Here is a 27,867-nt window from a genome sequence, read left to right on the forward strand (position 1 = left end):
TCACGTAACCATATTTAAATAGAGAAAACGTGGAAGAGCTTGGTAGCTTCTATCTTGACCTGTTTTGGAGCTATAGTGGAGAGAGGGAGAGGCTAAATGCTAACGCCGTCTGCCCTGTGTTTACGTGATTGAAGGCACGGAGGAAGACCAGGCAGGTTCTAAAGAACTCGTCAAAGCTAAGGTAAGAACATATCTCAGTATGTAAAAACGGTGGCCTATTCCTTTAACAACAATAAATATACCGTTTGTGTTGTTGAGCTCATGCCTCTAGCTATCTATTCAATAATTTAGTAGAAAAAGAGGTTTTTGAATTGAAAATGCTTTGGTTTCTGAAAAACGTCTTGTGACACCATGACTGGAGTGGCTGTCTGAATTCTTAGCTCCGGGGAAAGACCCAAGAATTAAAAATATATTACTGAGCCTGTAATTAACCGGACTGCAAAATTTTATCGGGTCCCACTACTTGTAAAAATACATAAATAATCTAAAGAAAATGAATGACAGCGGTGCTTAAAAGTTAATATGTAATGTGATTTTGTCCTTGAGATGCCATTGAAACAGCCTAACCTTACATTGTCAAGTTGTCATTTGATGTCAAAGCGTTTAAAAAAAAAAAGGGTTGTTTGAACATACAGCATACGGTATTTTAAGCTCCTGGAATCCTAAATGACAGATAGTGAATGACTCTATGTGTAGGATTATAGAAATGTTTAGGCGCACACAAAGGCATATCCTGAGTGCATCAAAAGCCTGTGGTTAGTCACCCCACAATCAACACTCCATAACCGAGCATAAGTCCCACATACCATATACGCAGCAGTATTCACACGTATTCACACGTCTGCACCGCTAAAAGCTCTCGCCGCTACACGACTAAAAACAAAACAGGACATTTTGTTTTAGCTGTTGTTAGATTTTAAAGGAAGTTCGAACAAAGTCAACAGCGCAGCCCGTCACCTGCTCCCGTCTAAAGATGGCTCCCACAAACCAGCGGCGAGCAAAACAGCGAGGCCACAAATGAGTCTAAAACTGTCAGTAAAAGTCCCGAGGGTTTAATCTAGTCTGTAATGTGCAGCTTTTGAAGTGCAAGCCGAGTGATTGAAGATTAAGATGGTAATACTGTAAGGCACTGGTATGTTGAATGTAGCATATTAATAGTCACCTGCAGAGATACAGACAATCAAAACTATGCTATTTGATCATGTTTTTGGGCAGCGCAGCGGTTAGCGCTTGTGCTAACCGGAGGGGGCCTTTCTATGTGGAGTTTGCATGTTCTGCCTGTGCCTGAGTAGGTTTCCTCTGGGTACTTTCCCTGATCACTAAAAACATGAAGTCTACAATAATGTGGATTTAATGCCAGTTTTAATCCAATTGAATGCTTTTGAATGACACTTGAGGCTTTCATTTTGACACAATTTATTTAATGACTTTTAATGCTTTTTAATGCCCCGCAGAAACCCTGGTAAGTGAGTGATTGGTGGTGGTCGGAGGGGCAGCCAGACCCCCATCGGTCTTACCACCACTGAGTATGGTGTGAATGAATAATGTGGCACAGGCTTGAAAAGCACAATACAAGTGTAAGCCATAATTATTATGTGCGAGAAACAATAATGCCATGATGTGGGAAAGAGGATTCATAAGTCAGTTTTCCAGTTCTTTTTACCCAATATCTTATATTCTGCACAAAAGTAGAATGATCCAGCTGTGTCATTGGATATTGGTGAGACAATAAAATTGGGATTGTAATTGTGACATATTTCTACATTTTTGGTATGTTTTCTTTTCAGGCGTCCATATGAAAAGACATTTGGCTTTATGGTACACATTCTTGTTCTAAAATCAGATATATTTCCACAAATATATTCTGAAATGCAGCTGGAATTCATATTTTAGTCTTCTCTCAAGTGTTAATAATGTGAGCTTAGATTTATTTCCATTTTTTTACCCATTTGTATCATGGGGAATCCCTTCACAAAGCATCAAAACATTGAAAACACAGACAAAAGTTCACGATGAAGCAATACCTAACCGCATACTGTATTTTACCTATTATTGTGAGCTGGCATGCTGTAATTTCACTCCCATTTGAAATAACGATCCCGGCTTGTAATACCAGTCTATTATACCTGAACACTGATACTGAGGGAACCTACTCCTCCGTAATTACAAGGCACATGGGGGTTTATGAAGCTCCCAGTCATTCGGAGCAGAAGTATTACGTTTCAGGCTCTGAACCTGAAAAGAGCTACACACCTGCAGAGCATGTCAGTGAGGCGCACGAAACCCACATAAGCCAGTTCAAAGGCGCCACGGTGCCGGGACTGCAGGAGCTGCTGACGGAAGTACAGGCCCACCCCCTCCACCTGTAACGGAGAGAGCAAGGGGGAGAGAAATGTTAAACATGGAAGAATGGATTTCCAGACACGTGCAGAGGGGAAAACGCGACAAAGCATTCAAGCCAATTGGGGCAAAAACTGGTGAAAAAAACAGCATTGTTAATCTAAATTCCCCAATATTCTAGCTCTTAATAATTTGTGTCCATTCAAGATTGATTTCCAGTATATTATATGAAAGCTAAAGGGCCTATCTCACCGGCCGGGAGACCAGTAGGAGACCAGTTGGAGACTTGAGTTGCTACTGATCTCTGAGATAAGAGAGGATTTGAGAGGTCTCAACCAGTTGTGTTGCAAATACTATTTGTTGTCTTCAAGCTGTGATGTCCCTGCATATCGGTGACGTCGCATAGAAGTCATGGAGACATCCCCGCAACTGAGAAGACGGCGAGATAGGCCATTCGTATGCACGCAATCTATCCGAGTTGCGGAGACGTTGCGGCGGTTGCCGGTTAAGGCAGTCTCCACAGCGTTTCAATTGAAAAGGAAGCCGATTTTACTTTGCACACTGTCTGCAGTATCTTTTTCAACTACAAACTGAGTTAGACCAGGGATATTCAGTACCAACCATTGACAATATACCATCAATGGTACCAACCTACCCAAGCCCATTCACTCTCTGTCTGAACCATTACCAGGACGCATGAGCCTGACTCTAAATGACCCTGCTTACTTTTAAGATTTCATTAGGAGTGTGATTGAAAGAGTCAACGCAGTCTTAAGCTTAATGCGTTATGTGCTCATCGTGCTGCAGCCTCACAACCTTTATTTGCTTTCACATCTTTTTACCCTCTCACGGGAACCAAACTTCTGTATTTAGCCCACTAGGAAATCAACAGTCCTACTAGAGACGAGCTGCTCTCCATGTTTCAGAAACGTGACCCGTACCACCCTCATTAATTAAGTGCCTACTATTCCACAACATAACATGAATCCAGTAAAGAAATCTCTTCAGATGGCAAGATGGACTGACTAAGTTTAGGTAAATAGGTGGCAAAAGTGTGGTACAAATGATTGTTCTATATGTGCACTAGTACACACACATAACAACACAGAGCAGGTGCTAAAACTAACCATATGCATTTGTCAGTGTACATCAGGGGTAGGCAAGTTTTCTTGGCGGAGGGCCAATTTTCTTTATTGTAAATACACCGAGGGCCGAAGCCGCTGATTATTAGCCCAAAGTAAAGCACAACACTGCAAAATTGACCATCTTAAATGAGATAAATGACTTAGAATTGCTTGAATTAAAGTTCCTCTATGTTGAATTTGAGTTGGTTTGAACTAATCCAAGATACAAATGCTAGCGCCAATGGAACAAGAATAAAACCCACTTGAAATCAGAAATCACAAATTATTGTTTTTGACACAAAATTATTTGAATCAAGAGAATAGCTACTACAAGAGGTTTTATCTCATATAAAACCAGAACAAATCTACTGAAACCTTAGATTTAATCTGTTAAATCAAGTAGATTTATTTAATTTCTTCCTTAAAAAGATTATTCTTTTCCCAGTGCACTTCCTTCAAATGCCAGTGTTGTACATAATATATGACCTCATTGGGTTTATTGACAGTATTTCTACCTTTTTTCTCCCATTTAACTCTAATAATGTTAAAAATGTTCTCTGACTAGTGTAATAATGTTTCTCAAAATCATCTTGAGGACTAGAGGTCCTGTGCTGGAGGGCCGGATTGGGCCCCCGGGCCTGACGTTGCCTACCCCTGGTGTACATGAACAAACCTTTCATATAAGAGAACGTTATGCATAAAAGCAAAGACACAGCACCATATGAACAAAGCATAGAATACGTTTAATTCAGCCCTTGCATTTGAACACGGGACTTTATTTGCCTCTTTTTGTGGCGTTGACGCTCAGCCAACTACTTTAAACAAATGTCAAATTAAGGTAAATTCATTGCCTATAAAATTAGCCTTCAGACCAACCCCACTCAGAAGCGACTCCACCTGCGGCCGGTGAAATTACCGAGCCGACTTGTCATTTTCCTGTGAATTCTGAGAAACATCGAGTTATTTACAAAGCGCAATGTACCTGATGTTACTCAACCGTTTCTCTATTTGGAGAGAAAACTGCCCCGCTCTGGCCGCAGCCTTGTTTTGAAGGTTTTGCATGTCGAGCGTGAGAGCGGCATGTCAGTGGCGTGACAAGTGCGCTCGAATGGGGACGCTGAGCCATCCGCATAATGGCCACTGTCAGTAAAACCATCCCGTTAGTAATAGTGTTAGCGACATTATTCTTAACATACACACAAGTGCCATTTCTGCTGCCGAGTGTGTAAAAAAGCCGGAGTGTGTAGCAGGTGAGGCTAAGGGCGAGGCGGACGCGGGACCTATCATTACAGCGGAGGAGCACCACACTGGCCCGGCCCGGCTTAGTCAGGGGTGGCACAGAGGGCACAGGGAGGGGAGGGAGGGAGGGAGTGAAGGAAGAGTGGCACTGTGTTGAGATTGAGAAAACACTGTGTGTGGAGAGGAGAAGAAAAAGTCCCATGCAGCTGTCCCTGAGGGGATGTGGGGTGAGACACAACATCTAAACTAACACACACACAGACCGGCCCTGGAACTGAGAATTAGAGAGCTGTTCGAAAGGCATGGGAGACACAGATGTAGAGGGATGAAATGTGGAACAAGAGAATAGAATTTAGACTTGATTTGGTGGGGAAAGTGCACGTTAATGAACACATGCTGTACAAGAGCATCATTTCCCACAAGGGACAATAAAGATCTAATCTATGTAAACTCAAGTATTGTAGCCACAGGTTAATTTGGATCCAGTGCTTACTTACGTGTTAATAAACACGGTGAGGCTACGTTTCAGTTTCAGGCAGCTATAATTGGAACAGTCTTCACGAGGATGTGAGACAGGCCTCAACTCTGACAATGTTCAAATCCAGGCTGGAAACAGTTCTTTTTGCGCATGCATATGACTGAAAGTATTTTATCTGCACTCTTGCCTTTTACTGTCATTAATGAATTTTATGTTGATGTTTTATTGATTTTATCTGTTTTCTTGTAATTTTATGCAACTGTGAAGCACTTTGAATTGCCTTGTGTATGAATTGTGCCAGAGTGACTTAAATAAAAGTTAACTTATTTCAAATTAGTGTTACTTTTAATCTTTTGACATTTTGTCATCAAAAAATTATGTAAGTGTATCTATAATTAAAGGAACAGGCCCCCGTTTTTCCATACTGAGATATGTTCTCATCTGAGCTTAGACCAGACAGGTACGTATCAACTCGTCTAAGCTCAAGTAAGAACATATCTCAGTATGGAAAAACGGTGGCCTGTTCCTTTAATGTGCATTCTTACTATTTTATTTTAACAAATTGTTTCCTGAAGCTTCTCCCACATGGACAAAGCTTAGTCTTGTTTGTTGAGCGATGAATTTAAACAATATGAGGTTCTTTTAGTTTAGTTAATTTGAGCAGCATAAAAAGATTCATACAGGTATACAGTACATATAATTATAATATAATGAGATGTACTAATAATATACAGTACATATAATTTACAGAAAGATTCTCCCTGTCAAACTGTCTCACTGAAAGTTTAGAAGTTTTAGGCCATTCTTTTCATTTTCATTTAGTTAGTATTCGTCCACAAAAATATCTGTACATTTTAGTCATAGTTTTTAGTTTTTTTAGTTTTTAGTTTTTAGTTTTAGTAATTTCAGTAGGAAAAAAATGAAATTTGATGTTGATTAAATGAACACAGCTGGGCTCAATCTATGACACTATAATATTTTGGTCCAGAGCCTCAAAATAAATAAAGATTAGTGGAATATGGGGGTTAATTTTTTCTTAGTTTCTCAATGTGTTGGCAACAACTAACAACCAAAACCTGATCAAGTCACACATTCCCCATTTTATTCTCACTTTGCAGAAATGTGTTAATGACATTGCATGCACACAAGCAGGTAAAAGTTATCACAAGAAATAGCATATTTAGAAGATCAGTTACCAATTACAATTACTTTGTTACACCATCATTTGTTAGATTCAAAATTGTGGTGATTCTGCCATAGAACATATAGATAATAATAGATCATTTACAACTTTGACCTAATTGCAGGCCTTTGCATCCTGTTTTTTGTCCTCGTGACTTGCCACTAAACTCAGCTGAAGCTGTGGACATAAACTGTACTTAGATACACAAATATGTCCTGACTGTAAACCGCAGTAGCACCAAGCCCAATGACTTATCACATATGGGCACAGTGTAGTCCTGGGACCGGCCTGACCTCACCAAGGTAAAAACAGCAGCAGCAGTCACAGCGAGGTGGCCACTGGGTCGACCGCTGTGGTGCTGAGCCGGAGCAGGCACTGGCTACAGCTATTTAAAGCTCTCAAGACGCTTCCTGCTCGCGTGTATAACGTGGAAATGAGAACCACCATAAGGCATCTCTCTGCACAAAGCAGCAGGGTAGCAGGTAGTCGCACATGAAAGTTAGATACAATAGGTCCCTTTCTTCTGCTTTATTTTGGTAATCCCCCAACAAAATCACCAAAACATACTTTTTGGTATTTCTGTTTTATCCACCGCTCTTTACTGTACGTTGTGCATCTATTCTTCAATTTTTCTCAGGGATTTCCCAGTAAAAATGGTTGATCTTAAGTACACAGGCAGAGGACATGAGGAATAATAATCTAGTCACAGCGGCAGTCGAGTGCAGAGGTTAGCGCTCGTGCTTCACAGCAAGAAGGTCCTGAGTTCTAGTCCCACCCGGAGGAAGCCTTTCTGTGTGGAGTTTGCTTGTTGCATTTGCGTAGCTTTCCTCCAGGTACTCCGGTTTCCCTACCACCAAACATGTAAAATAGACTCATCCTCCAGCCAGGTGTTTCTGACCATTAGCCTGGCTCCCCGAGCCCCGGCTACGCTGGCTGCTCACTCCCCCTACATTGCGCTTTGTTGCCCTAGCTGCATTGACGAGGGGTCAGAAAACTACCTTAACGTGGTGGAGGGGTTTGAGCACCCGAATGATCCTGGGAGCTCTGTTGTCGGGAGCTTCGTGCCCCTGGTAGGGTCTCCCATGGCAAACAGGTCCTAGGTGACGGGTCAGACAAAGAGCGGTTCAGAAGCCTCTTATGAGAGACCAACAGGCCCGGTTAATCGTGAGGCCGTCCTTCTGTGGACCCACCACCTGCAAGAGGAGCCAAAGGGGCTGGTGCAATGTGATTTGGGCAGCTCCAACAGCTGCCCCCACGACCCGGAAACGGAAAAGTGGAAGAAGATGGATGGATGGATGGATGGATGGATAAATAAAGTATAACTTAAAGGCCCTATACCTGATTTTTTGATTGCAAACAATGAAAGAGGAAGCCACTAAATTAAAATGTTAGATGTGGTCCAAACTCATTCGTTACTTTCCTAATATATTTTTAGCATCCAAATTCTTTACAGGGACAAGTTTATAGACACATTTCACAACTTGCAGGGTCACTTTTTAGGGTCACTTTCACAAAAATGCTGGGAAAAATAGCCTGAAAGTTCATAAAATGTATTCAAATGTTTTATGATTTGATGCAAGCTGTTTTCCCTACAAGTGTTTGAGGACAAAATAAATTTCATTCCATTTCTAGAAGTAAAATCAGGTGTAGCTCCTTTAAAAAGTGCATTTAATAGTGGTTTTAAATGTGTAACCTCACCTTCATTTAGGCTTAGAACCTTTACTGTCAGCTCTGTCTGCCTCTAAACTGTTAGTTATTGAGGTTATACTTGTGTATATAAATAATTATCAAACTCGCATTCAAAATTATCATCTCCGGAGGTGTGCGCCAACTCAGCAAGAAGCTTAAGGGCCGAAAAATTGATCTGAGGGCAGTGTTTGGCCCCCTGGCTGCACTTTGGGCTCCCCTGCAGACGATGGCCATTGGTTGAACCGCGGTGCTGCTGTGTTGTGGTGGTTAAAGCTATTTTAAGCTCCCTCTGAAGGTTTCCGTCTGTGTAGCGCTTAGAAGGACCAAGCCTACTTCCTGTGCGGGTCTCTAGGGGGGACGTATTTAGCCGTCAGCTTCCTGTTTGTAGTGTGCCCATTTCCCAGAAAAACCTCCATGTGTAGACAAAGAAGTTTCCAAAGTTTAATGTGTGACCGGGGGCAGCGACAGTGACCCAAAAAGGCCACCATACGTCCCGTGACAGCAGTGGCCCAGACAGCTCTGATAAGAAGAGCTGTTGTTCTCTTTAACTGAGGATGTAAATCTGAGGAGCCGTAATGGGGCACGTATTATGTGGTTAGCACAACAAGAACACACACAGACATTTGTGATTGAATTAATTCAAGACGGCAAAAGCTATTTTCATACATCACGTCATCATCTGAAAGGTTGCTTGAGCGAACTATCAGAATAATGTTCACTGCATAACAATATCCAGTCTGTAGAGCGTTATTTTGGCTTGGCGGGCCGCGGGTTACATGCGGGTCCTGAAGCTCCACCAGTTGAGAACCACTGGGCTCAACAGTTCACTTTGCACCTAAACACAGGCTCATCTTTCTTTGCCGCTTTTGTCAGAATGAAATGACCCCGTAGCATGGATGTGTTTCTGTCTAAGCCACAGAGCTGCTAAAAGCCAAACCTTTCTCTTTTCAGCAGTGGCCAAGCTTAAGTCAAAATGTGCCATGCTAAAATAAACACAAGAAACTGTCAAACTTCTACTGCGGTGGTCCATCTCCCACCTCCACTAAATCATAACAGGCTGTCAGCGTGTCAACCCACCACTCCATCATCCCTGCACATAAAAACATAAAGTACGATTTCTATGGCTGAGAGGGTTCAAACGCTAATCTTAAAAGCAGAAGTGGGTAGAGTAAGTAGGCAAGTTATTTATTCAAGAGCATGGTTATTTTAAAACAATTTTACACAAATAGAAAGTGGTCAACCATTAATCAATCAAGGGTATAGAAAAGGGAAAATACAAAAAAGTGAAAATACTAAAGTGCTAGCATCATTTTTGCGTGTGTGTTTATCGGACAGACAAGTCAATTTTTATATTATCAAAAATGCTTCATATAAATAGACAATAGAAATGAATTATTAACCAGGATAAGGAGCAAAAAAGGCATTTTGATTACTGCTCGCATTCGCTGTGGCATTGTTCCAGTATTGCATTCATTTTTCACACAGATCTTGTATTGATGATGGGAGAGTGTGACCACTGGGCAAAGCCTTCTCCAGCAAAGCCCAAAGATTCTCAATGGGGTTAAGATTTGGACTAAATTTGTGACAATGTTCTCTTATGCTCACTGAACCACTCTTTCATAATTGCCATTTTGGAACATGCCTGTGCCATCAGGGAAGAAGAGATCCATTGATGGAATAGCCAGATCATTCAGAATGCTGATCTCATTCTTTGGGCACATAGTGTTGCTGAATCTGACTAATTTCAGCAATTAGACAAAACAGTAATCCTCAAAAAAATGTCTTGGTCAGGCAGTGTATATCAACATGAAGCCTTTGTCATCTATAGATTTACTCCAGTGGAAAATGTAAAATGTACATTTACTTTGTAAATTGTGTAGAAAGGCCAAACTGGGGACAGGGGTTGATAATTAGGACGAACCATAAGCATTGTCCCTGATAAATAAATGAATAGAATTTTTAGTACCACTAATCTTGGAAGTTGTATTATTATCAATAGAATAAAAATACTTTTGATTACCTCAATGTGAAAGACGGATAATGTGTTCCTAATTTCTGAGCATAAAAGCTGACATCATCCACAGCTGTCTCTGCGGGGGAAGGAAGCATTACATGCAGTCTAACAACAACAGCTGCAAGTTATGAGCAAAACAGGCTCTGTAGTGGAGGCCTTTTGAGAGCTGAAATGACTTAAACCAGTCCTGTAAACTGCCTAGACACATGCTGCGAGATTAAGCATGGTCAAAGCTCAAAAGATAATGTTGACAATTCGGTAGGAGCAACGGAGATCCAAAACATAAAGCAAACTGAAGAAGACAGAGCACAGGACATTGGAGGTGATGAGGTCGCCACATTTTGGAAAAAGAAGTACGAGTACGTCAACATTGCGGCGGGGCAAAATGACTCTGTCCTTTCAAACTTTCCAAAAACTCAATTCATTCCACCTACAGTCCAGGGGAATCGCTTAAATATTATTGTACGAAGAGGCAAGATAGCTGGGACCAAAGGGAGTTGGAATAAATGGGATTTTATGTTGCGAGGCAGCGTGGAGATGATATCCACAGTCGACAGTGTCAGATCAAAAAAGACGGGTTTCCGGTTATGCATGCCTTACTTTTTACATGAGTCTTCAGTTGGAAAATAGTCCCACAAGCGTCCACCCTTGGGACAAAGGAAAGTACAACCACTACAGCCACAACATGGATCATAGCAAAAAGTTTCATAGGTAACAATTTTGAAGGATAAAGAGCCCATTGAATGTTTTTTGCATGACCTTGAGCTCTAAAAAGTCCCCTTATGCAAATGAAACAAGCAGCAATCTCCCACTCTCTCAGTACAGCTGCTGTTTTTTTGCCTTTTTCTGTGAGCTGCATTTGCGGTTCCTGTGTTTCACATTGTTTTAATGGATGTTTTTGTTCGTCTTTGCCGTGTTTTTGTGGGGCTTGGTGGTCCTGAAGAAAGCAGCTCTTTAATAGTAAACAAACAGCTAGCTTAAGAGCTAAAGACATATGAGACCTACAAATGTCTTCTTCTGAGACACTGAAGAGGCACCAAGAGCCCCCACACACCTGCAGCACAGTGGAGGCGTCACAAGAGGAGCTACAGGGAACAAGGAAGGGACAAACAAGGAGGTATCCGGGCAAGACAGCTAAGCCACACATGCCTTCTATTGTTCCAGTGGCCATTCACTGGAGAATAAAAGAGATTAACTGCTAAGCTCTTCCCTGAGGATGGGGAAAGACTGTTGTGGAGCAGAGGGAGCTGCGCAGGAGGAAGAGGAAAGAGGAGGTGGAGGAAGTCACCAGTGCAGGACACCACTCTCTGAAACAGGGACAAATATATTATATATATTATCATATTATTATACATATTATGCAGCAAAATCCAAGAAATACAGATGAAAGGACTTCTGCAGTAGAAGAAGAAACGACCTAAGAGAAAAGGGTAAAAAAATAAAAATTCTCTGGAATTTTTTGGGTGAAGGAGCAGCATTATAACATAGTTAAAAGCTCCGCAAAAGGCGATCTTGCTTCTGTCCCCTTGGAACATTATTGTGCTGCCCTCATTTCAATTAAAGCAAGCCATCAGAAGCCTCAAAATGACTATGAAAGACGCATTCTCCTATCTATCCTTTCATTTTCACTCATTTTGCGGGATTTAGTCAGTCTATAAAGTATTGAGGTTTCGTGTATAAAAGCATTCTGGGAAACTATGTTCATTAAGAAATAACAAACAAGTGACTAAGAACAAAAGTATGCGGATTTTTCAAAGGAAATCCATCGCTTTAATGACAAAGCACCCGTGACGTAAAGTGCGATCCACAAAGCCCCAAGTTTGGCTTCATATAAAAGATTTATTTAGGCGAGTGTGTGGCACAAAAACAACGCCTCATTGTTGTCACAGCCTGTTTCCCTAGATTATAGCGGATTATAACCCTTTACAATATCTAAACACAAAACATCCGCATAGATAGACAAAAGGAAGTCTTCTCTGAGCACCTATACCTGTAGCTAGTTTCAATCGCAGAAGCGTCTGTGTGTCCATCCAAGATGACATTGCATTTAAATATTAAAAACATGCTTTACTGTGCTGTAATACTGAGTTCTTTTTGCACTTTTAATTTCAATTTATTTTATTTGCATGCCCAGTTGCACCTGATTGCTAGAAAGATTAGTTAAATATTTTGAAATAGGCCACGGTTGTTACTTATTATAAGAGTGTCTGACTTGATCTCTTTGGGTCTTTGAAACTCGCCTCTTCATTTTGGCTTGACAGCAAATCTAGCTGTAAGTATCACCACTAAAACTGTGACAGTGGAATAAAATTGGATTATAATGAGTCCTTAAGACAAGTGACATCAGGAAAAAAGATGTGAATGAGAAAATGAATAAAAGTTCAAAAACACAAACTTCGGGAGTTGTTTACGAAGCGTTCACTCATGTGCAAAGTCAGTAATGTGTGAATTTTTTACTCACGCAACATTTACACATCAGATTTGTGGCCCTAATACCATAATGAAGGCAATTCAAATGTGAAATTAGGTGTAACATTCCCACAAAAAGCCATAAGCGATGTTCCAAATTGCACTCTACATTTAGCACCGAAGTCACTCCTGTTAGTGCGTTGCAAAATGACTCGGATTTTTTTAAATTAATTCTCATTAATTAATTATATAAGGTTAAATGCAGCAATTTTAATTATTCACACTTTACTTGTCATTTAAGCCGAAAACAATTTTACTGTCAAACCTGTTTATTCACACAGTTAAGCCGACAACTTATTAAAAAGATAATTCTGCAACGTCTTAGGTCAGGACAAAATAAAACAGACTGCGGTTGTCTTTGAAGTGTTTAAAAATGATCATACAGGCCTCACATCGCCACTTAAAATAAGTTAAAATGCTGTAAAATACAATCCAAATGAATACTAATGAAGCATATAATTAAAGTTTACCTCAAAGAAATAAATACACAACCTAAATAAACTATGTTTGAATGTGATTAATTCCGACTGATTCATTAAAGAGACTATACAGAGTTTAAAAATGTTAAAATTAAGTATTTTCCTCCCCTTACATGTTCCAGCCATGTCCTAATGTGTAGAATGAGCCCAGACCGGTTCACCACAACTGCCTCTAAAATCCTGCACCGTCACTCGAAACGGTGTTACTTCAGGTCCAAATTGCCGTCATGCAGGAGCTTACTATAGAAGCTGCAGTTACACATGTGACCTGAGGTGGCAGTAGTGGGTATAAAATGGCTAACTTGCGTCTAGCCCCTTTAAAAAATTATTGTTTGAACAATCAAATCCCTAAATGAACTTAAATTGAAAAAAAAAAAGGATGCCTGAAAGAATGAAAAATGTAAATAAATTAGTATTATATTTATAAAGTCCACTGACACTCTAATACTTTAACTCTAACACTTTAATTTCAGATTATTAAAAGGACTAATACTTTCTATCCTCTGAAATTGTAAATGTATTTTCTTCTCATCTTATTGGTCCTACTTATATGGCTAATACTATTCAACTGATGTTTGTAAGTTTGCTTTTATTACTCTTATAGAACTACTGTGACAATGTGATTTCTCTTGTGGATGAATGAAGTTGGTGTAATATTTCAGTCTCCTCCTGAATGTTTACAAGTACGCAATGTGAGCTGAAACTTGTTTTATAACAATCCTAATGACGTCTTAAAGATTTCCATCCCGAACCGCTAGTTTTCAGGGACAAACAATAGCTCCTCAACATTCCCATTCTAGGGCGGCCTATGATCCTGAACAGCGAAAAACAAATGAATGAATGAATGAATGAGCAGCTGAGGGACTGGAGGCCCGTCGCTCTGAGAAAAACACCCATTGAGCACTTCCTACTTCTCTGAGAGGAGTAAACAGTGGGCGCGGACCCCCCCTGCGGACACAAACACAGCCTGTCTGGGTCCCTTGTTATTATGGACGCTAACATGTTGAACCACTCAGACAACTGTTCCTGTGCGAGTTTGTCTACAGTGTGCTTGTGTTGTTTGACGGGCGTTTTTTCTTTTCTTTTTTCTTTTCTTTTTGCTGCTGCTGGAGTTCGAAGCCGGTGGAAGTAATTTGGAAAGAATGCAGTGGAGCAGGGAGGGGCGACGGGCCGTTAAACCAGCAGGCTCGGCCCCAAATGAAAGCGCCCGAGCTAACGAGGCTAACGAGGGCGGATGCTAATGCAAGAGGCTCCCAGCGTGGCGTCACAAACAGACAGACGCACACGGGACCCAGGAATTTACACGAAGCCGGGGAAAACAATGAGCTCAGGGAGATTCAATCGGTTTCACTCATTTAGGAGAACAAACACACGCTCAGCAACAGCTGTAATATGAAATTAAATTGTATTTTCAGTGTGCAGGCTCATAATTTAGTTATCAAACACATACACAATAGCAGTGTATACAATAGCATGCATTCTTCCGCCATTTATCTAGTGAAGACATAATAATCCAAGGGCCAAAAAATCTTATCACAATTTTCTCAAGCTTAAATCACAATTAAAAGATATACACATATCTTTTAAAGGCAACTAAAGCCACCTGCTTCTTCTTGGGTTTAGACCTGGTGTTGTCCTGGTTTAGTCTGGGTTCAGTCCTGACATAGTTTTGACATGCTTTCTGATGGAGAATTATAGACTTTCCTTATTAAGTTAAGTTATACTGTATTAATCCCCATCCTCGGTGCCGATAGGGTGTCCAGAATGGTCAGGAACACCTGGCTGGAGGAGTAGCCTATTGTGCATGGTGGGTGAAACCGGAGTCCCCAGAGGAAATTTACGCAGACACAAGGAGAACATGCAAACTCCACACAGAAAGGGCCCGGGAATCGAACCCGGTACCTTCAACCTGTGAAGCATGAGCACTAACCGCTGCACCACTGTCACGCCTGAGGTTTAAATCCTGGTTCAGTCTGTGATATTGTCCAGGTTTAGACCTGATTTAGACCGAATTTTCTCTTGGTTTGATTGAGTCCTTGGGTTTAGACCTGGTTTAGATTTAAAACAGGGGAAAACTTGTTTTGTTTAGTCTTTTATAGTTTGGTCCTGGTTAAGACCTTGATTTCATTATGTGCTTTAGTCTGGTTTACTTCTTGGTTTAGTCCAGATTCAGACTGTGACATTGTCCAATTTTAGACCTAGTTTTCTCCTGGTTTAGTTCTGGTTTAATCCTGACAGTAAAAGCAGTGAGTGGAGAAAAGTGTCAGTGCTTGAGCTCAGAGCTGCATTTAACATAGAAACCACTGAATCACGGCATGACGTGAGTGTCATGGAGATCAGATCACGATTCGATTTTTATCATCATATTCCCCTGTGGTAAATAATCTTAGTAGTTTTATGGCGACCTGTGACCTTTAAAGATGTGTTTTATTTCAGAAGTATCAATAGATGCATAAATGTAATTAAATCACTAATTATACAAATCAATGTGTATCTTAAATTAGTTGGTAAGCGAATCTATGACGTGACTGAACAGTGTAGTAGCTTCACATGCTTGTTGGAATACATAATGGGTTCTCCTTCCCTTTATCGGACAGGAAACTTTTTATTGTAGTTGCCTAATATTCAAGTAAACTTTTTCAGAATAAACTTTTTCTGGTCTGAAAAACAAAAGCAAGTGCTGGCTTTCACACTCAAAACGCTCTGCCAAGTTTGACAGACCATTAAAGTTGGCTCAGATCTAATCTGCGTGGTGTTGTCTCAGTGCTGTGTTTCCTGTTTGGGATGTAGTTCACCTGCTCCTCGGTAATCAGCCCGCTGCGCCTCTGTCCGTCCTGGTCAGTGAAGTCCAGGGGCAGGCTCTGACACAGCTGTCCCAACAACATGGACACCTCCTTCATGCTGCGCCAGCAACACACCAGCACCATCTGAGCCGTCACGCGGTAACCCTCGCCTCCTGCAAAATCCATAGACATTTTTACATAGGAAAACATCATTAAGTGAAACAGTGTTAAGACTGAGGTTTGCAGGGGTTTATCTTTTCAGATTTTTAGTAGTGCGAGAAGCCATGAGTTACTTTGATTGAATGGCAGGCCACTGATTGACCAATGCTGTACCTTTCACTCATAATAATTAATTCATAACAGACACCATTTGCTGGTTGAGTCATTTTATATATAACATGTGAAATATAATTGACATTTTAGAACACTTCTTGCAAAGCCAAACAATTTCTGAAGGTGCAGCCATTGATCAGACCATTTTAAGATCCACCGTATTGGTAACTTAACAAACACATGCATAGAAAAGTAGGTCAGACACTGCCCCCATTTGAAAACGACACGACACTACAATAATGATCGTCAACTCTACGGTTTTCAAAGCCACAATAACCAAGCCATGGCATCAGGCTAGTCGTCCATTAAGGTTTCATGCCAACAACAGCAAAAAAAAAAAGACACATTTCCCACCTGTGTCTATTGAGGGATTGCTTTTAGTTTGCTCCTCTGTTTGCTCCGGCTCCAACTCTCTGGCGTTGGTGAAGAAGTCGTTTGTGTCCCTGGGTTGAATCTCCTGTAGGATCTTTTGCAGACCAGCCGACGCTTCTGTGAATACAAAAATGTCCTTATGTGATTGTGTGAGTTCGTGAATCAGCTGCTATTGACCGCGCAGCATCATTCAGACCACCAATAAATCAAAATCCGACATTTAGTGCTGCCATTTTACTGAAAAGAGTGATTGTGTCTACATTTTTGTCACACTAGTTTCCATATCATAACAGGGTTTAACTTCTGGATAATTAGGATTTAATATGATACAAAATTGTGTTCAAAAAGGCTGTTCAATTGATCAACCTATAGTTACCAGAGTCCGTGTCCATGGGGATGAGTCCTTCAGGGGAGGAGCTCTGAACGACAGGGGCCACCACATCAGACGTCCTGTAGCAAACTGCAATCAGCTCCGAAACCAGGGCACACCACTGTCCAGCCTCCTTTAAATCCCTACAAACACATATTTCAGAAACAACTATTCAAGTTCCGTCTGCTTTTTATTTTTCAATTGATACTTATAATGATAATAAGTGCAAAGAAATGAGCTGAATAAGTCCCTTACTCTGTGTTCAGCTGTTGGAGCACTGCTGTGATACAGTGTGCTCTGCCGTACAGAGGGAATGAAGCAGCGGCCTGAAGGAGAGAAGACTCGGCTCTTATCACCTCTGACTGAAGGCAGTGGAGTAAGTACCGGATCACTGACGAGAAGACGACAAGAAAATTAAGAATGCTAATGTGTGAAAAGCTCAATCTAACAATTTAATTTCATGCATTACTCATCAAGTACAAACACCTGCAAAAGTGTTGATCTCTAAAACGAGTGCGTGACCGGCCTCTGGAGGGGGAGAGGGAGGAGGCTGAAAGTCCGGGGCCTGTCCTTGAGCACAAAGCCCCAAAGTCTGGATCAGCGCCGGTTCGTGGAGGAGCAGGTTCAGGAGGTGGGCTGCGGTCACACTGTCGAAAGGTTTAGTGCTGGAGCTGAGGTCCAGAGCGGCCTGAAGGACTTCTGCCATTCTCTCTGGGGCCTGACGAAGAAAGCAAAGCGTCAGGCAATTTTTCAGATAATCAATAATCACTTCTGAAAAACATGTATACGCATTTTAAAAAAAAGCCTTATTTCTACATGAAAAGGAATCTTATTTGTATAGCACTTTTCACATGGCACAAGTTGTACATTCAGTGAAGACGAAAGAATCAGTTTCAAGTTGTTATCTATAGATATATATTTTCCTCATCTTACATAAAATACACATGGAACTTTATTCAAATGGTTGTATTTCTGTCAATTTGCTACTAACTTGCAACTTCAGAGTTTGGTCACCAGATGGCACCAAAACTCCATGCTTTGTGTGAACACTTTGATCCAAAAAAACTAAACAAATCAGGAAATAAGATGTGATGAGGCCAATTGGTAGAAGAGTTAAATTAAATTAAATCTATTATTCAGGAATTATTCATTTGTTGTTAACTAAAAGCACACAGTGTCTAATCACCTGCAGTCCCAAAGTGGATGGGGGCAGTTGTCGTGAGAGCGTTGAGGCCAGTTGTTTGACTTCCTGGAAGTTGCTGGCGATGCAGTAGAGGACATGTTGAGCATGGTCTGAAGTCACTACTTCACCAAGAGCGAAAGGGCCAGGATCTAAGGGGAAAAATAATCACATAAAAAAAACACTTTAAAATATATATACGCTTTAGAATATTATGTTGCCTTATGTTCTGGCCCTTGTTTGACCATGGAGAGAAGGCTTTCAGAAAAATAAGTTTCTACACATTACAACAATTTAATATGTATTTTTCTTAACTTTTTTTTTTGTTGTAATAATAATATTTGTAATTATCAAAAGCACATTTCGTCAGGTGCACCTTTTCTCCGTTTCATGAGTACCTGTGCTGAAAGTGAAAAGTTGTCCAATCAGACAGAGCAGGTGAAGCGACATGATGCATTTGGAGAAAGAAGCTCCAGGCAGCAGCACTTCCAGAAGCGTCACACACATCCAGCGCACAAACTCCTTGAGAATAAAAGGAAAAAGATCAGCCAACAGGAAATTATTAATCTGAGAACAAGTTATGTTAGTTTAAGTCCGTGAGACCTTATAACAACTTAGTGTTTCCTGGTCTTTGTTTTTCTGCTCCTCATTTTTCTCTTGGCCAATTTTCTTCTGGAGAAACTGGGCGCTGTCTTTTACTCGACAAAGCAGCTGTGGAAATAGGCCTTGTTTAGACAAGAGTCATTTTAAGCAAGTTTGTCTCATACAATATAGTAATATGCACCTTTTTAAACAGGCTCACGGTCTGCTGTCTGACACCGGGAGATTGGCTGTTAAGATTCGGAGGCAGAAAATAATGAATGAGTTCAATTTCCTGGGAGCTCAGTGTCTCTGTGCTGCGGTGGCTCTCACAGACCAAACCCAAAGCGTCCATTCTCACCTACACAAGCACAGACATGGGGAAAAATATATGTGCAATATTACAGAAATATGTGAAGTGACATTGAGTCATCTATAAACTCACTTGGTCATGTTTGTGAACGAGGGCTTGTTTGAGCAGAGACAGAGGGACCAGCCCTCCCCACAGACCCTCCTCTGTGGACGGGACGACTCCCTGGGCCCGGGCTGCTCTCAGGAGGGTCATAAGAGCTCCCATTGCACCTCTACTGCCGCTGGGACCTGTGGAAATGGTGTTTGATAAGTGTGTGTCAAATGATACAATGAAAATGTCATCACAGGCCTATACCTGAGCTGCAGGGGGACATGTCCTGTAAGGCCTGCACCATGTGGGACAGGCTGGACGGGCTGCAGCGTAAAAGTTTGGGGAGGAAATAGTCCAGGATGTAAGTGGTCTGGTGCAGCTGGGCAGTGCACAGCACCTGCAGCAGAGGAGTGACCCAGGTCACATGCCACTGGTGCATCCAGTCCTCTGTAGCCAGTTCAGACAGCTGAACTTTGTGGCTCACAAATAGCCGTTCCAGCAGGTCACTGGCATAAGGAGCCAGGGTCTGGTCACCCATGAGGTCCAGGAGAGAGCAGGGGAGCTGGGGCTGCGTGTCCAGGATGTAGCCTGCTCCATAGAGCTCTACCAGGCAGCCCAGAGAGCCGTACTTCCCCCTCATGTGCCACTCCAGCCCCAGGAGGCTCTGAGTGAGGGCAGTGATGTACGGGTCAGTCCTGGGCTCAGCACTAGGGTCCTGTCTACAGTCTGTGGTGGAGAGGGCGGTGAGTTGGTGAAGGACCAGCAGGTTTTTGAACAGGGAGCGAGTTTGATGGCGCACTCCGTCCAGAGGGTGCTCCCAGTGAGAGTAGATGTGTTCCAAGAGGCGCTGCTGCAGCTCAGAGCCTCCTCTCAGACTGTGTAGACTTACAGGACAAGGCTTTGTCCCAGACTGAAGATAGTCCACAGCTGCACTACTCCACAGAGTCAGGACCCGAGACACTACCATAGCAGTGCTCGACTCTTTCACACTGACACAAGAAAACAGAAACACAATAATAATGTGATTTCCATATCTATAAAAGCTACAATGTTTTAAGGTTTACCTAACATCTAACTCCAGCAGAGTGTGAGGGATGAGCAGCAGTAGTTGCTCCCACTGTGGCCCGGGGAGGGCGCCCTTCCAGCTCAACATGGCCAAAGCCCCATGACACAGATACAGCGAGACTCCAGGAGGTCGACCACTCGTTAAAAAACCCTCACATCTCTGTTTTAACCATGGAGGTGCCAGGTCCAATCCCTCTGCTGATCCTCGCAATAAGCTGTACACCTAAAGAACATACACTGCGCTAACAAACATATCTCAGTCTGCTTACACTTACAAAATGATGATTCATCTCACCACTGATGCAACTTCATCTCCAGATCCCATGACAGACCTGATCAACAGGACCACGGCCATCCCTGCTGTGCTCTGGACAGACTGAATGAACTCCTCTGCAGAAAGGACAATGTTTATACTGTGGAACTTATTGTGCAAACTTCACATATGAATCCACTTGTTTAATTGTCTTTCTATTTGTTTTACAATATAACCAAATAGAGAGGATTTATAATATTGTAGTTGGTCCTGATAATAAACTTCTCTCAGACAATAATATTGCAATTTTCTGCCCATAAATACAGTACATTTCATCTTTTGCTGCAGCTTACCATCAGTGAGTATGTGAATATAGCAGTCCAGAAGACAGCTAAGTTTCTCCTCTAACTGGCTCCTCTCCTTCTCACTCTGCAGTGAAGCAGAGATCGTGTCCTGAGACCTCTGCACCACCAACATAGAAGTCTTCACAGCAGACAGACAGGCGTGCATGAGCTGGGCCTGTGCAACGTGCCGTCCTGTAAGATCACTACACCGCCACCAGAGGGAGACACATGTTGACAAATGTACTTAGTCACCAGATAGAGGATTTGAGGGGAATGGGATTTTTGATAAGCCAACCTGTTCTGGTGGAGAAATGTCCTCAAGCCTGTATAAAGAAACTGCAGCACTACAAATTGGACAAAAATCAGAAATATGTTGGCAGATGTATAAATACAATTTGGTAAAATGTAAAAGAATTAACTCACCCTCAGGCAGTAGCTTGTTAATACACTTTTCACCTACAAAAAAGAGAGAGGTGTGCTCTTTTAATTTATTTCCAAGATTAAATGTTATAAGAAATGTTACGAGCAATAATAAATACCAATTGGGAAGCCATCGAGGCAAGCAGCAACTGTATCTACATTGTGTGGGAACTGGTCTGAAGGTGAGTCGGACACAAGGTCATTGAGGCAAGATGATAAAGAATCCACTGTGCACTTCATTAACCTGGCTGGGACTGAACCTAAGGCACTGAGAGACAAGGGCGGCACAACAACGTTACAAGCGGTACTGTTAAGATGAGAGCACTACAGTTCATAGCGAATCGAAAACACAGATTTTTATGGTCGCAATTTGCAAAGGCTGTAGTTAATTTGGTTAACATAGTCTAAACTAAATTAAATGAACAAGAACCTCTAGATTGGAATTTGTTTTCTGTAAAATATGATAACCCTGTTGTTGAGACGTCCTAAAAACAAATGCGTAAAGTATGCAATTCTTGTTAGTTTAGCGGTTCGTTTAATTTCAGTCTTATTTCCAAGGTAAATGTTTAAAATGAGCACTCAATCTCGACTTTTAAACATAAATCATAAGTCTTGTCAGGAAAAAAAGAGTGTAAATAGTGCAGACCTAATTGAGATTATAAAGTACTGTGCATTAAAAGAAATGGCATAAACATTATCCAGGTCAAAGGCATGTATTAATAATATATTACCTTGCAACAGCTCGTCTTAAAGGGTTCTTGGGCTGCAGTGATGTGTAAACTAAAGCCAGTGTGTGCAGACAGGCTCCAAGCAGAGGCCCGTCAGGCTGGTCCACGATCAGTACCTCCAACTGTGCTCCTGCCTTCAACAAAACAGACACAATCACTTTTATTATGATTCTGATGACCAGGAGCTGCCAGTGTTTCACTTCAGCTTCTTCCAAGTAATACTTTCCACGTATCTGCAATTGCTTGATAAGTCACATTTTAGGACCCAATCGAAAAACATTGAGGGAAATAATAGTTAAGTATAAAATAAAACCTCGAGCCATTTTCTTAAACTCACAAGGGTGAACTCAACTGAAGTCACAGGTGTCTTTGAAGCATAAAGAGCTCTCTGCCATTTTGGTTAACCTCCTACCCCCCGCCTGAACCGAGCCCATTCTCTCCAGTCCGGCTTTACCCAAATCTAAAAGCTTCTCGACTGGAGAGCAACCGGGTAACGCCTCAGTTGAAAGCTAAGACTTACAAAAGTGATCATAACTTTTTTTGTCACGTTGTCGCCGCATTTGTGTCAAAATTTTGAAGCATTTTTGATGTGTTTTCCTCTTTTTTTGTCGTTTTTTTGTCATGTTTTTGTGGGTTTTGTTGCTTTTTCATTTAATTTTTCATTGCTTTTTTCATTGTCGCATGTTTACCACATTAATGTCGAGTTTTCACCAAATTGTTGCTGTCTTTTCACCACGTTTGTGTCACTTTTTTGTCAAGTGTTCGTCTCATTTTAGTCACGTTTTTGTTAATCATTTGTTTCGTTTTCGTCATTGTTTTGACACTTTTTTTAAGAAGCTTTTAGATTTGCATAAAGATAAATAGAGGAAAATGTGCTCGGTTCAGGTAGGGGTTAAGAGGTTAAGTAAAAGTAGCTCACAGGGTAAAAAAAAAGGTTGGACACCCTGTCATAAACCAAACCAAACTGGGTAAAATGGAAAGAACGTTGGTGCCGTAGTGTCAGATTGTATAATGGAAAACTATGAGAGATAATCCACTTGTACAACTGTATATTCACCAGAGGTTTTCATTCATGGCCAATTTTTAAATATACAAATCTATATTTAAAACTATATTGCAGTTTAAAATCCGAAAACAGGTGGGTTCCCATTAAGCTCTATGACAAAAAGAAAGATCTAGGCTTACGTCTACTACTCAAAGCATGATTACCTTTTTGACTAGCTGGATTTGCTGCACTGGGTCCGTGAGCTCCAAACAAGACTGCAGAGTCTGAGCAAGTTTCTGCACCTCATCCTCTCCCCGTCCTTCCACAGACAGGGATGCTACAAACAGCATAAAGTAATGTTAAACAAATGACAACACGTTCAGGTTAATCTTTGAAATAATAGACATAAAATTATACCTATTAATTTTGAAAGCTTTTCTTCATCCAGCACCACAGCCTCAACTTTAGCCGTCTTCTTTTTCACCACCATGATTATTGATTATAGATTAGCACCTGGTACAAAATAAAGATGATACATTTACTTTTACTAGGATACAACACAAAAGGCAGGGTTGTTTCATTGCTAGATTGCTAGATCTTCTTTGCCATTCAAAAAAAGGCAGGTTAACCACCCATTCATAACATTTCCCCATTTCATCCCACGTATTTCAGACATTGTACAACTTTGTCATTCAAAGCACCGCAAAATACGATAACTATGAATGCCTCACTGCCCACTGTCACTCCTGTCATCACTTTTCCATACATTGATAGTTCACTTTGGCCACATTACCTCACTTAGCACTCGTTTTTCACTCATTTTTCGGAACACAATTAAAGGACAGTGGACAGACTGAATGCAGTGGGGGAAACCGGCATGTTTGCATCAAAAGGAAAAGATAAAATAAGAAGTTTATCGCTCAGTAAAACATCTGTAGCTTCACTCACCGGAGTCGAGCATGTGCAGTGTTGTATTTCCTCCTCTCAGCTGTTCTACGGACCAAAACAGGAGTCAAAGAGTCTGCAGCGCCACCTGCTGGACGGGAGTGGAAAGGCAGGTGTAGCATAATGAGTGCTACACCCAAAATAATAATAATCAGGATTAGAAAACTGACCACCCCAGATTATAGGAAACAAATAGAGACCATGTGTGATTTCTTGGCACATGGAACAGACTTGAGGAAGTAATATCAAGTTTACTGATGAGTCAAACAAAACAAGACCCAACAACTCATGAACATAATGGCCTGCTCCAGACATTTGCACTGCTCTATTGCACTATGTGGTCCATGCTCACATCTGCTGCTAACACTTAATCCACCTGCACACTGTTGTTTTGTGTCAAATTGTTGTTTTCTTTATTATATTTTATTTTAATCTTCTTCATGCATGCCCTTATAGTCTTATTGTTTTAAAGTTCTTATGATTTATTTATCTAAGTTATGTGTTATGTTTCATGATGCACGATTGAACTGAAAAGAAATTCCTAGTTTGTGAACCTGTTCACTAACAATCAGTGCTTTAATTTGATTCCCCCAATTTTCAGTTTTTCAGCGTAAAGGATACGGAAAATATTTGGTGTTTAATGAGTGTTCCGACGAATGTTTTGACCTTTTCCCCGAATCCATCACATCAGACCAAAAGTGTTTCTGAAACTACTACTACAACAAATTAAGCACTGCTAAGTTTAAGTTGGTTTGGTTTTGTATAGCCCAATATCACAACAGAAGTCGCCTCACAGGGCTGCACCAAACATTAAGGCAATAAAACAGAGCAATAAATATGACAATTTAAAGTTCAGGTGAATCCAGGCAAATATAATGTCCAATAAGCGTCGGCAGCAGGTAGTGACGAGCGGCGTGGGCGTCCCCTGTCCTTAGACTGTCCAGCACGGCAAGGAAAAACTCAAAAACCCGGCAGGAGAAAAGAGAAACCTTGGGGAGAACCACAGAAGGAGAGATTCACCCGGGTTCCTTCGTTCGATCTAGACAACAATAGGCAATAAAATAATGCTATCAATAGGCAATAAAATAATTCAGATATTCTGATTCTGATTCTGAAAACCAGATATGGATCTGCAGGGGTGCATTATTGCCACTGCACTTTTAAAAGTATGCAACCTCAGGTGTAGTTGGTTCATGATGTACTGCCATGACAAGGAGCTCTATTTGCACCATGTTTGTTATGCATATTTCATTGTTTATTTCCTGTGATTGGGGATAGCAATTTAAAACAGTGTTCTTGAGAGCTGGTGTAAAGTGAGTTTCTCTTATGTGACATAAATAAAGTCCTAACTTTTCTCATTTTAGCACACTTAATTGGAGCTACAGAGCTTAAAAGTGCATAATGAACCATAGGCATCGCTTAAAAATAATACATGTCCAAATTTACCAAATTTACGGATCAAAATTGTTAAATGATCATTCTACAAGGCAAAGTTATTTGTTCAGACTTAGGCGTTGTTATCTATATTCTAAGTGTTAACCTCTTAACCCCCATCTGAACTGGCCACATTTTCTCCAGCTTGACCAAATCTGAAAGCTTCTTGAAAAGAGCATCATGAAAATGCAACACAAGTGACAAAAACATGATAAAAAAGTTGTGAAAAAGTGACAAAAAAAAAACATTTATATGAGTTTTGTAGGTCTTAGCCTTCAAATGAGGCGTTATTGGCCTATAGGCTGTGACCTTCTGGATTTGGGTAAAGCTGAACTGGAGAATGCACTTTGTTAAGGCAGGGGTTAAGAGGTTAATTTGTAAGTATTTGTTTTATCAAAACGAAACGTTTGATACATAATAATAATAATAATGCATTGGTTTTATATAGCCCTTTTCTGGACACTAAAAGACGCTTTACATTGCACTATTCCTTCACTCCATACTCGGTGGTGGTAAGCTACTATTGTAGCCACAGCTGCCCTGAGGTAGACTGACTGAAGCGAGGCAACCAGTCTGCGCCATCGGCCCCTCTGACCACCGCCACTCACTCACTCACTCACTCACTCACTCACTCACTCACTCACTCACTCACTCACTCACTCACTCACTCACTCACTCACTCACGCATTACATTCGCTAGGCTTCCTGGTGTTCCCAAACGGTCTCCCATCCAAGTACCGACCAGGCCCTTCCCTGCTTAGCTTCCAAGGTCTGACGGGATTGGGCATAGCATAGGCGGTATGGCCTTCTACATTCTTACAATGATGCACAAATGCATGGCCTCACTGTTAAGGTGAAGTCAATTTCACATGAGCTACACATCTTCCAAATAGATACATCCCTTTAAAAACTATTGATTTTGATGGGCTAAATGAAGAAATGATTGATGTTATCCCGCACGTTTCACAGACAGCTCCAGGCGGCATGAAAAAGCGCTCCGTTCTCTGATTGGTAGCTTTACACGTCAATTCCTCCCAGACCCGCCTTCTACGCACATGATTGGCTCGCTCTTCGTGCAGGCCCGCCTCCTCCATCACTAACTTTTTGCCCAGAGCTGGAATGAAAACCGCTGGGAAAGGCAGAAAGTCACCGCTTGGTCGCGATTTAGGAAACTTTGGACAGAAATAAAAACAGAAGCCCGCACGAGTGGAAACTCGACATGACGTGAAGCTGCGCGTGCAGTCTCTGCTTTGAACCGTTCAGGGTAAGTTGACGCTTGTTTAATTTGATCAAGAAAACGAGCTTTTCAGGGTCATTCAGTAGAACACTGAGAGGCGAGTTTGATTCATTTCATACAATCTAGGCTTAGTAGATCTCTGCCTATAAAGCTGAACAGAGGGCTCCAATTGTCCCCTTTTTATTTTCTACAAAATAAAAAAAACAAGAGGTGGGTAGTTCAGACAGGCTGCTGCTCAGTTACATTTACTCAAGTAGTTCACATGTAACTGAGTAACTTCTTTAGTTCTGCTTCTTGGAGTAGTTTAATCACGTAGGATTACTTTTTACTTATACTACTTGAGTAATACTGCTTTGAAGTAGGCCTTACTTGAGTAAATCGTTTTGTGAGCCTTTGATTTCCAGAAAAGGTAAAAGTGACAGAAGCTTGTTGACTTTTGAAAATGAATCAAACTTTAATAAATTCAAACCTTAATTGTTGTTTGTCCCGTCAAGCATGTCTTTTATCTATAAAAAATATATGGTGTATTTTTATTCATGATTTATCTGTCTTAGAACAACACAAAAACTTGTACCATGAAACAGTTTCTCAGTATCCTTAACTATTTTCACCAATTACTTTTTTACTTTTACTTGAGTATTTACTTGGGTCACGAGTTTGTGCTTGTGAGAAGTTACAGTAAAATAGCTAAATGTGTTTTCTGTCTTCATGGACAATGACAATCAGAGAACTATGTAGACCTAAATGTATCAGCATAGTATTAGCATTTAATAGTAGTAATAAAGTTTTGTGAAAGTGAAACCAAATAGATGGATTCAGTCTTAGTGATGTGGTGTGTTGATAACAAAGTTGTCGAATAAACTGCTACTAAACTACAAAAATCTGGCCATAATAAAGACGATGTTACTTTTCTCAACTCTTTCTGTGCTCACTCCTTCACAGTTTACTTCTCTCTATCAGGGCATAGCCTGAAAGAGATTGTGAAATGTAGCTTTTACTCTGGTCAGATGCAACACAATTGTCCCAATATAGCGTCTGACTGTAGCTGTGTAAGCCCAACACAAACCGGCGAGGCCTCTTTCACACAGAGCCTTCAGGCCAGGGCTTTACTCACAGGAAGTGGCTGAATGAAAGACACACTGTCAGGCTTCAGGAGCGTCCACCAAACGCGGTCATTCATCATAAAACAGTCACGTTTGGACAACAGAGAGGCCAGGTGAAAAGGCGGAGGATATCAATATGTCTGAGCTACACATTACAGTTTAGATTAGTGCTATACTTGCGTTCATATGGAAATGCTCTGTAGAAATTACGTAGAGCTTGGCATATACAGCTGATGTTTACGAATGTTTTCATAGTCACCTTATTTCGTTTACTGACAGTACAACGGAGTTTGGAGGATTTGTTGACTGATCGGGGTT

General features: G+C 41.1%; 2 protein-coding genes across 2 annotated transcripts in view; one reads left to right on the forward strand and one right to left on the reverse strand.

Moving 5' to 3' along the window:
* Window positions 1–23,344, reverse strand: part of thada (THADA armadillo repeat containing) — a 133,232-nt gene extending 109,888 nt beyond the window's left edge. Inside the window, exons 1-21 of the mRNA XM_079560560.1 lie at window positions 23,248–23,344; window positions 23,055–23,167; window positions 21,849–21,979; window positions 21,237–21,385; window positions 21,121–21,153; window positions 20,993–21,041; window positions 20,707–20,900; window positions 20,396–20,490; window positions 20,100–20,323; window positions 19,300–20,024; window positions 19,078–19,232; window positions 18,838–18,993; window positions 18,657–18,764; window positions 18,452–18,575; window positions 18,060–18,205; window positions 17,360–17,591; window positions 17,129–17,264; window positions 16,880–17,016; window positions 16,486–16,620; window positions 15,811–15,971; window positions 2,254–2,363 (exon numbers count right to left, since the gene is read on the reverse strand). Of these exons, the coding sequence (XP_079416686.1) occupies window positions 2,254–2,363; window positions 15,811–15,971; window positions 16,486–16,620; window positions 16,880–17,016; window positions 17,129–17,264; window positions 17,360–17,591; window positions 18,060–18,205; window positions 18,452–18,575; window positions 18,657–18,764; window positions 18,838–18,993; window positions 19,078–19,232; window positions 19,300–20,024; window positions 20,100–20,323; window positions 20,396–20,490; window positions 20,707–20,900; window positions 20,993–21,041; window positions 21,121–21,153; window positions 21,237–21,385; window positions 21,849–21,979; window positions 23,055–23,167; window positions 23,248–23,320 (3,386 nt within the window). The 5' untranslated portion in view covers window positions 23,321–23,344. The remainder of the gene's footprint in view (window positions 1–2,253; window positions 2,364–15,810; window positions 15,972–16,485; window positions 16,621–16,879; window positions 17,017–17,128; window positions 17,265–17,359; window positions 17,592–18,059; window positions 18,206–18,451; window positions 18,576–18,656; window positions 18,765–18,837; window positions 18,994–19,077; window positions 19,233–19,299; window positions 20,025–20,099; window positions 20,324–20,395; window positions 20,491–20,706; window positions 20,901–20,992; window positions 21,042–21,120; window positions 21,154–21,236; window positions 21,386–21,848; window positions 21,980–23,054; window positions 23,168–23,247) is intronic.
* Window positions 23,345–26,346: 3,002 nt separating this feature from the next.
* The window catches only part of plekhh2 (pleckstrin homology domain containing, family H (with MyTH4 domain) member 2), a 41,985-nt gene continuing 40,464 nt past the window's right edge, over window positions 26,347–27,867 (forward strand). Inside the window, exon 1 of the mRNA XM_079560564.1 lies at window positions 26,347–26,473. The gene's annotated coding sequence lies outside the window, so the exon portion shown is untranslated. The remainder of the gene's footprint in view (window positions 26,474–27,867) is intronic.

This window comes from Gobius niger (genome assembly GCF_951799975.1).
Source record: "Gobius niger genome assembly, chromosome: 7".
NCBI classification, from domain to species: domain Eukaryota; kingdom Metazoa; phylum Chordata; class Actinopteri; order Gobiiformes; family Gobiidae; genus Gobius; species Gobius niger.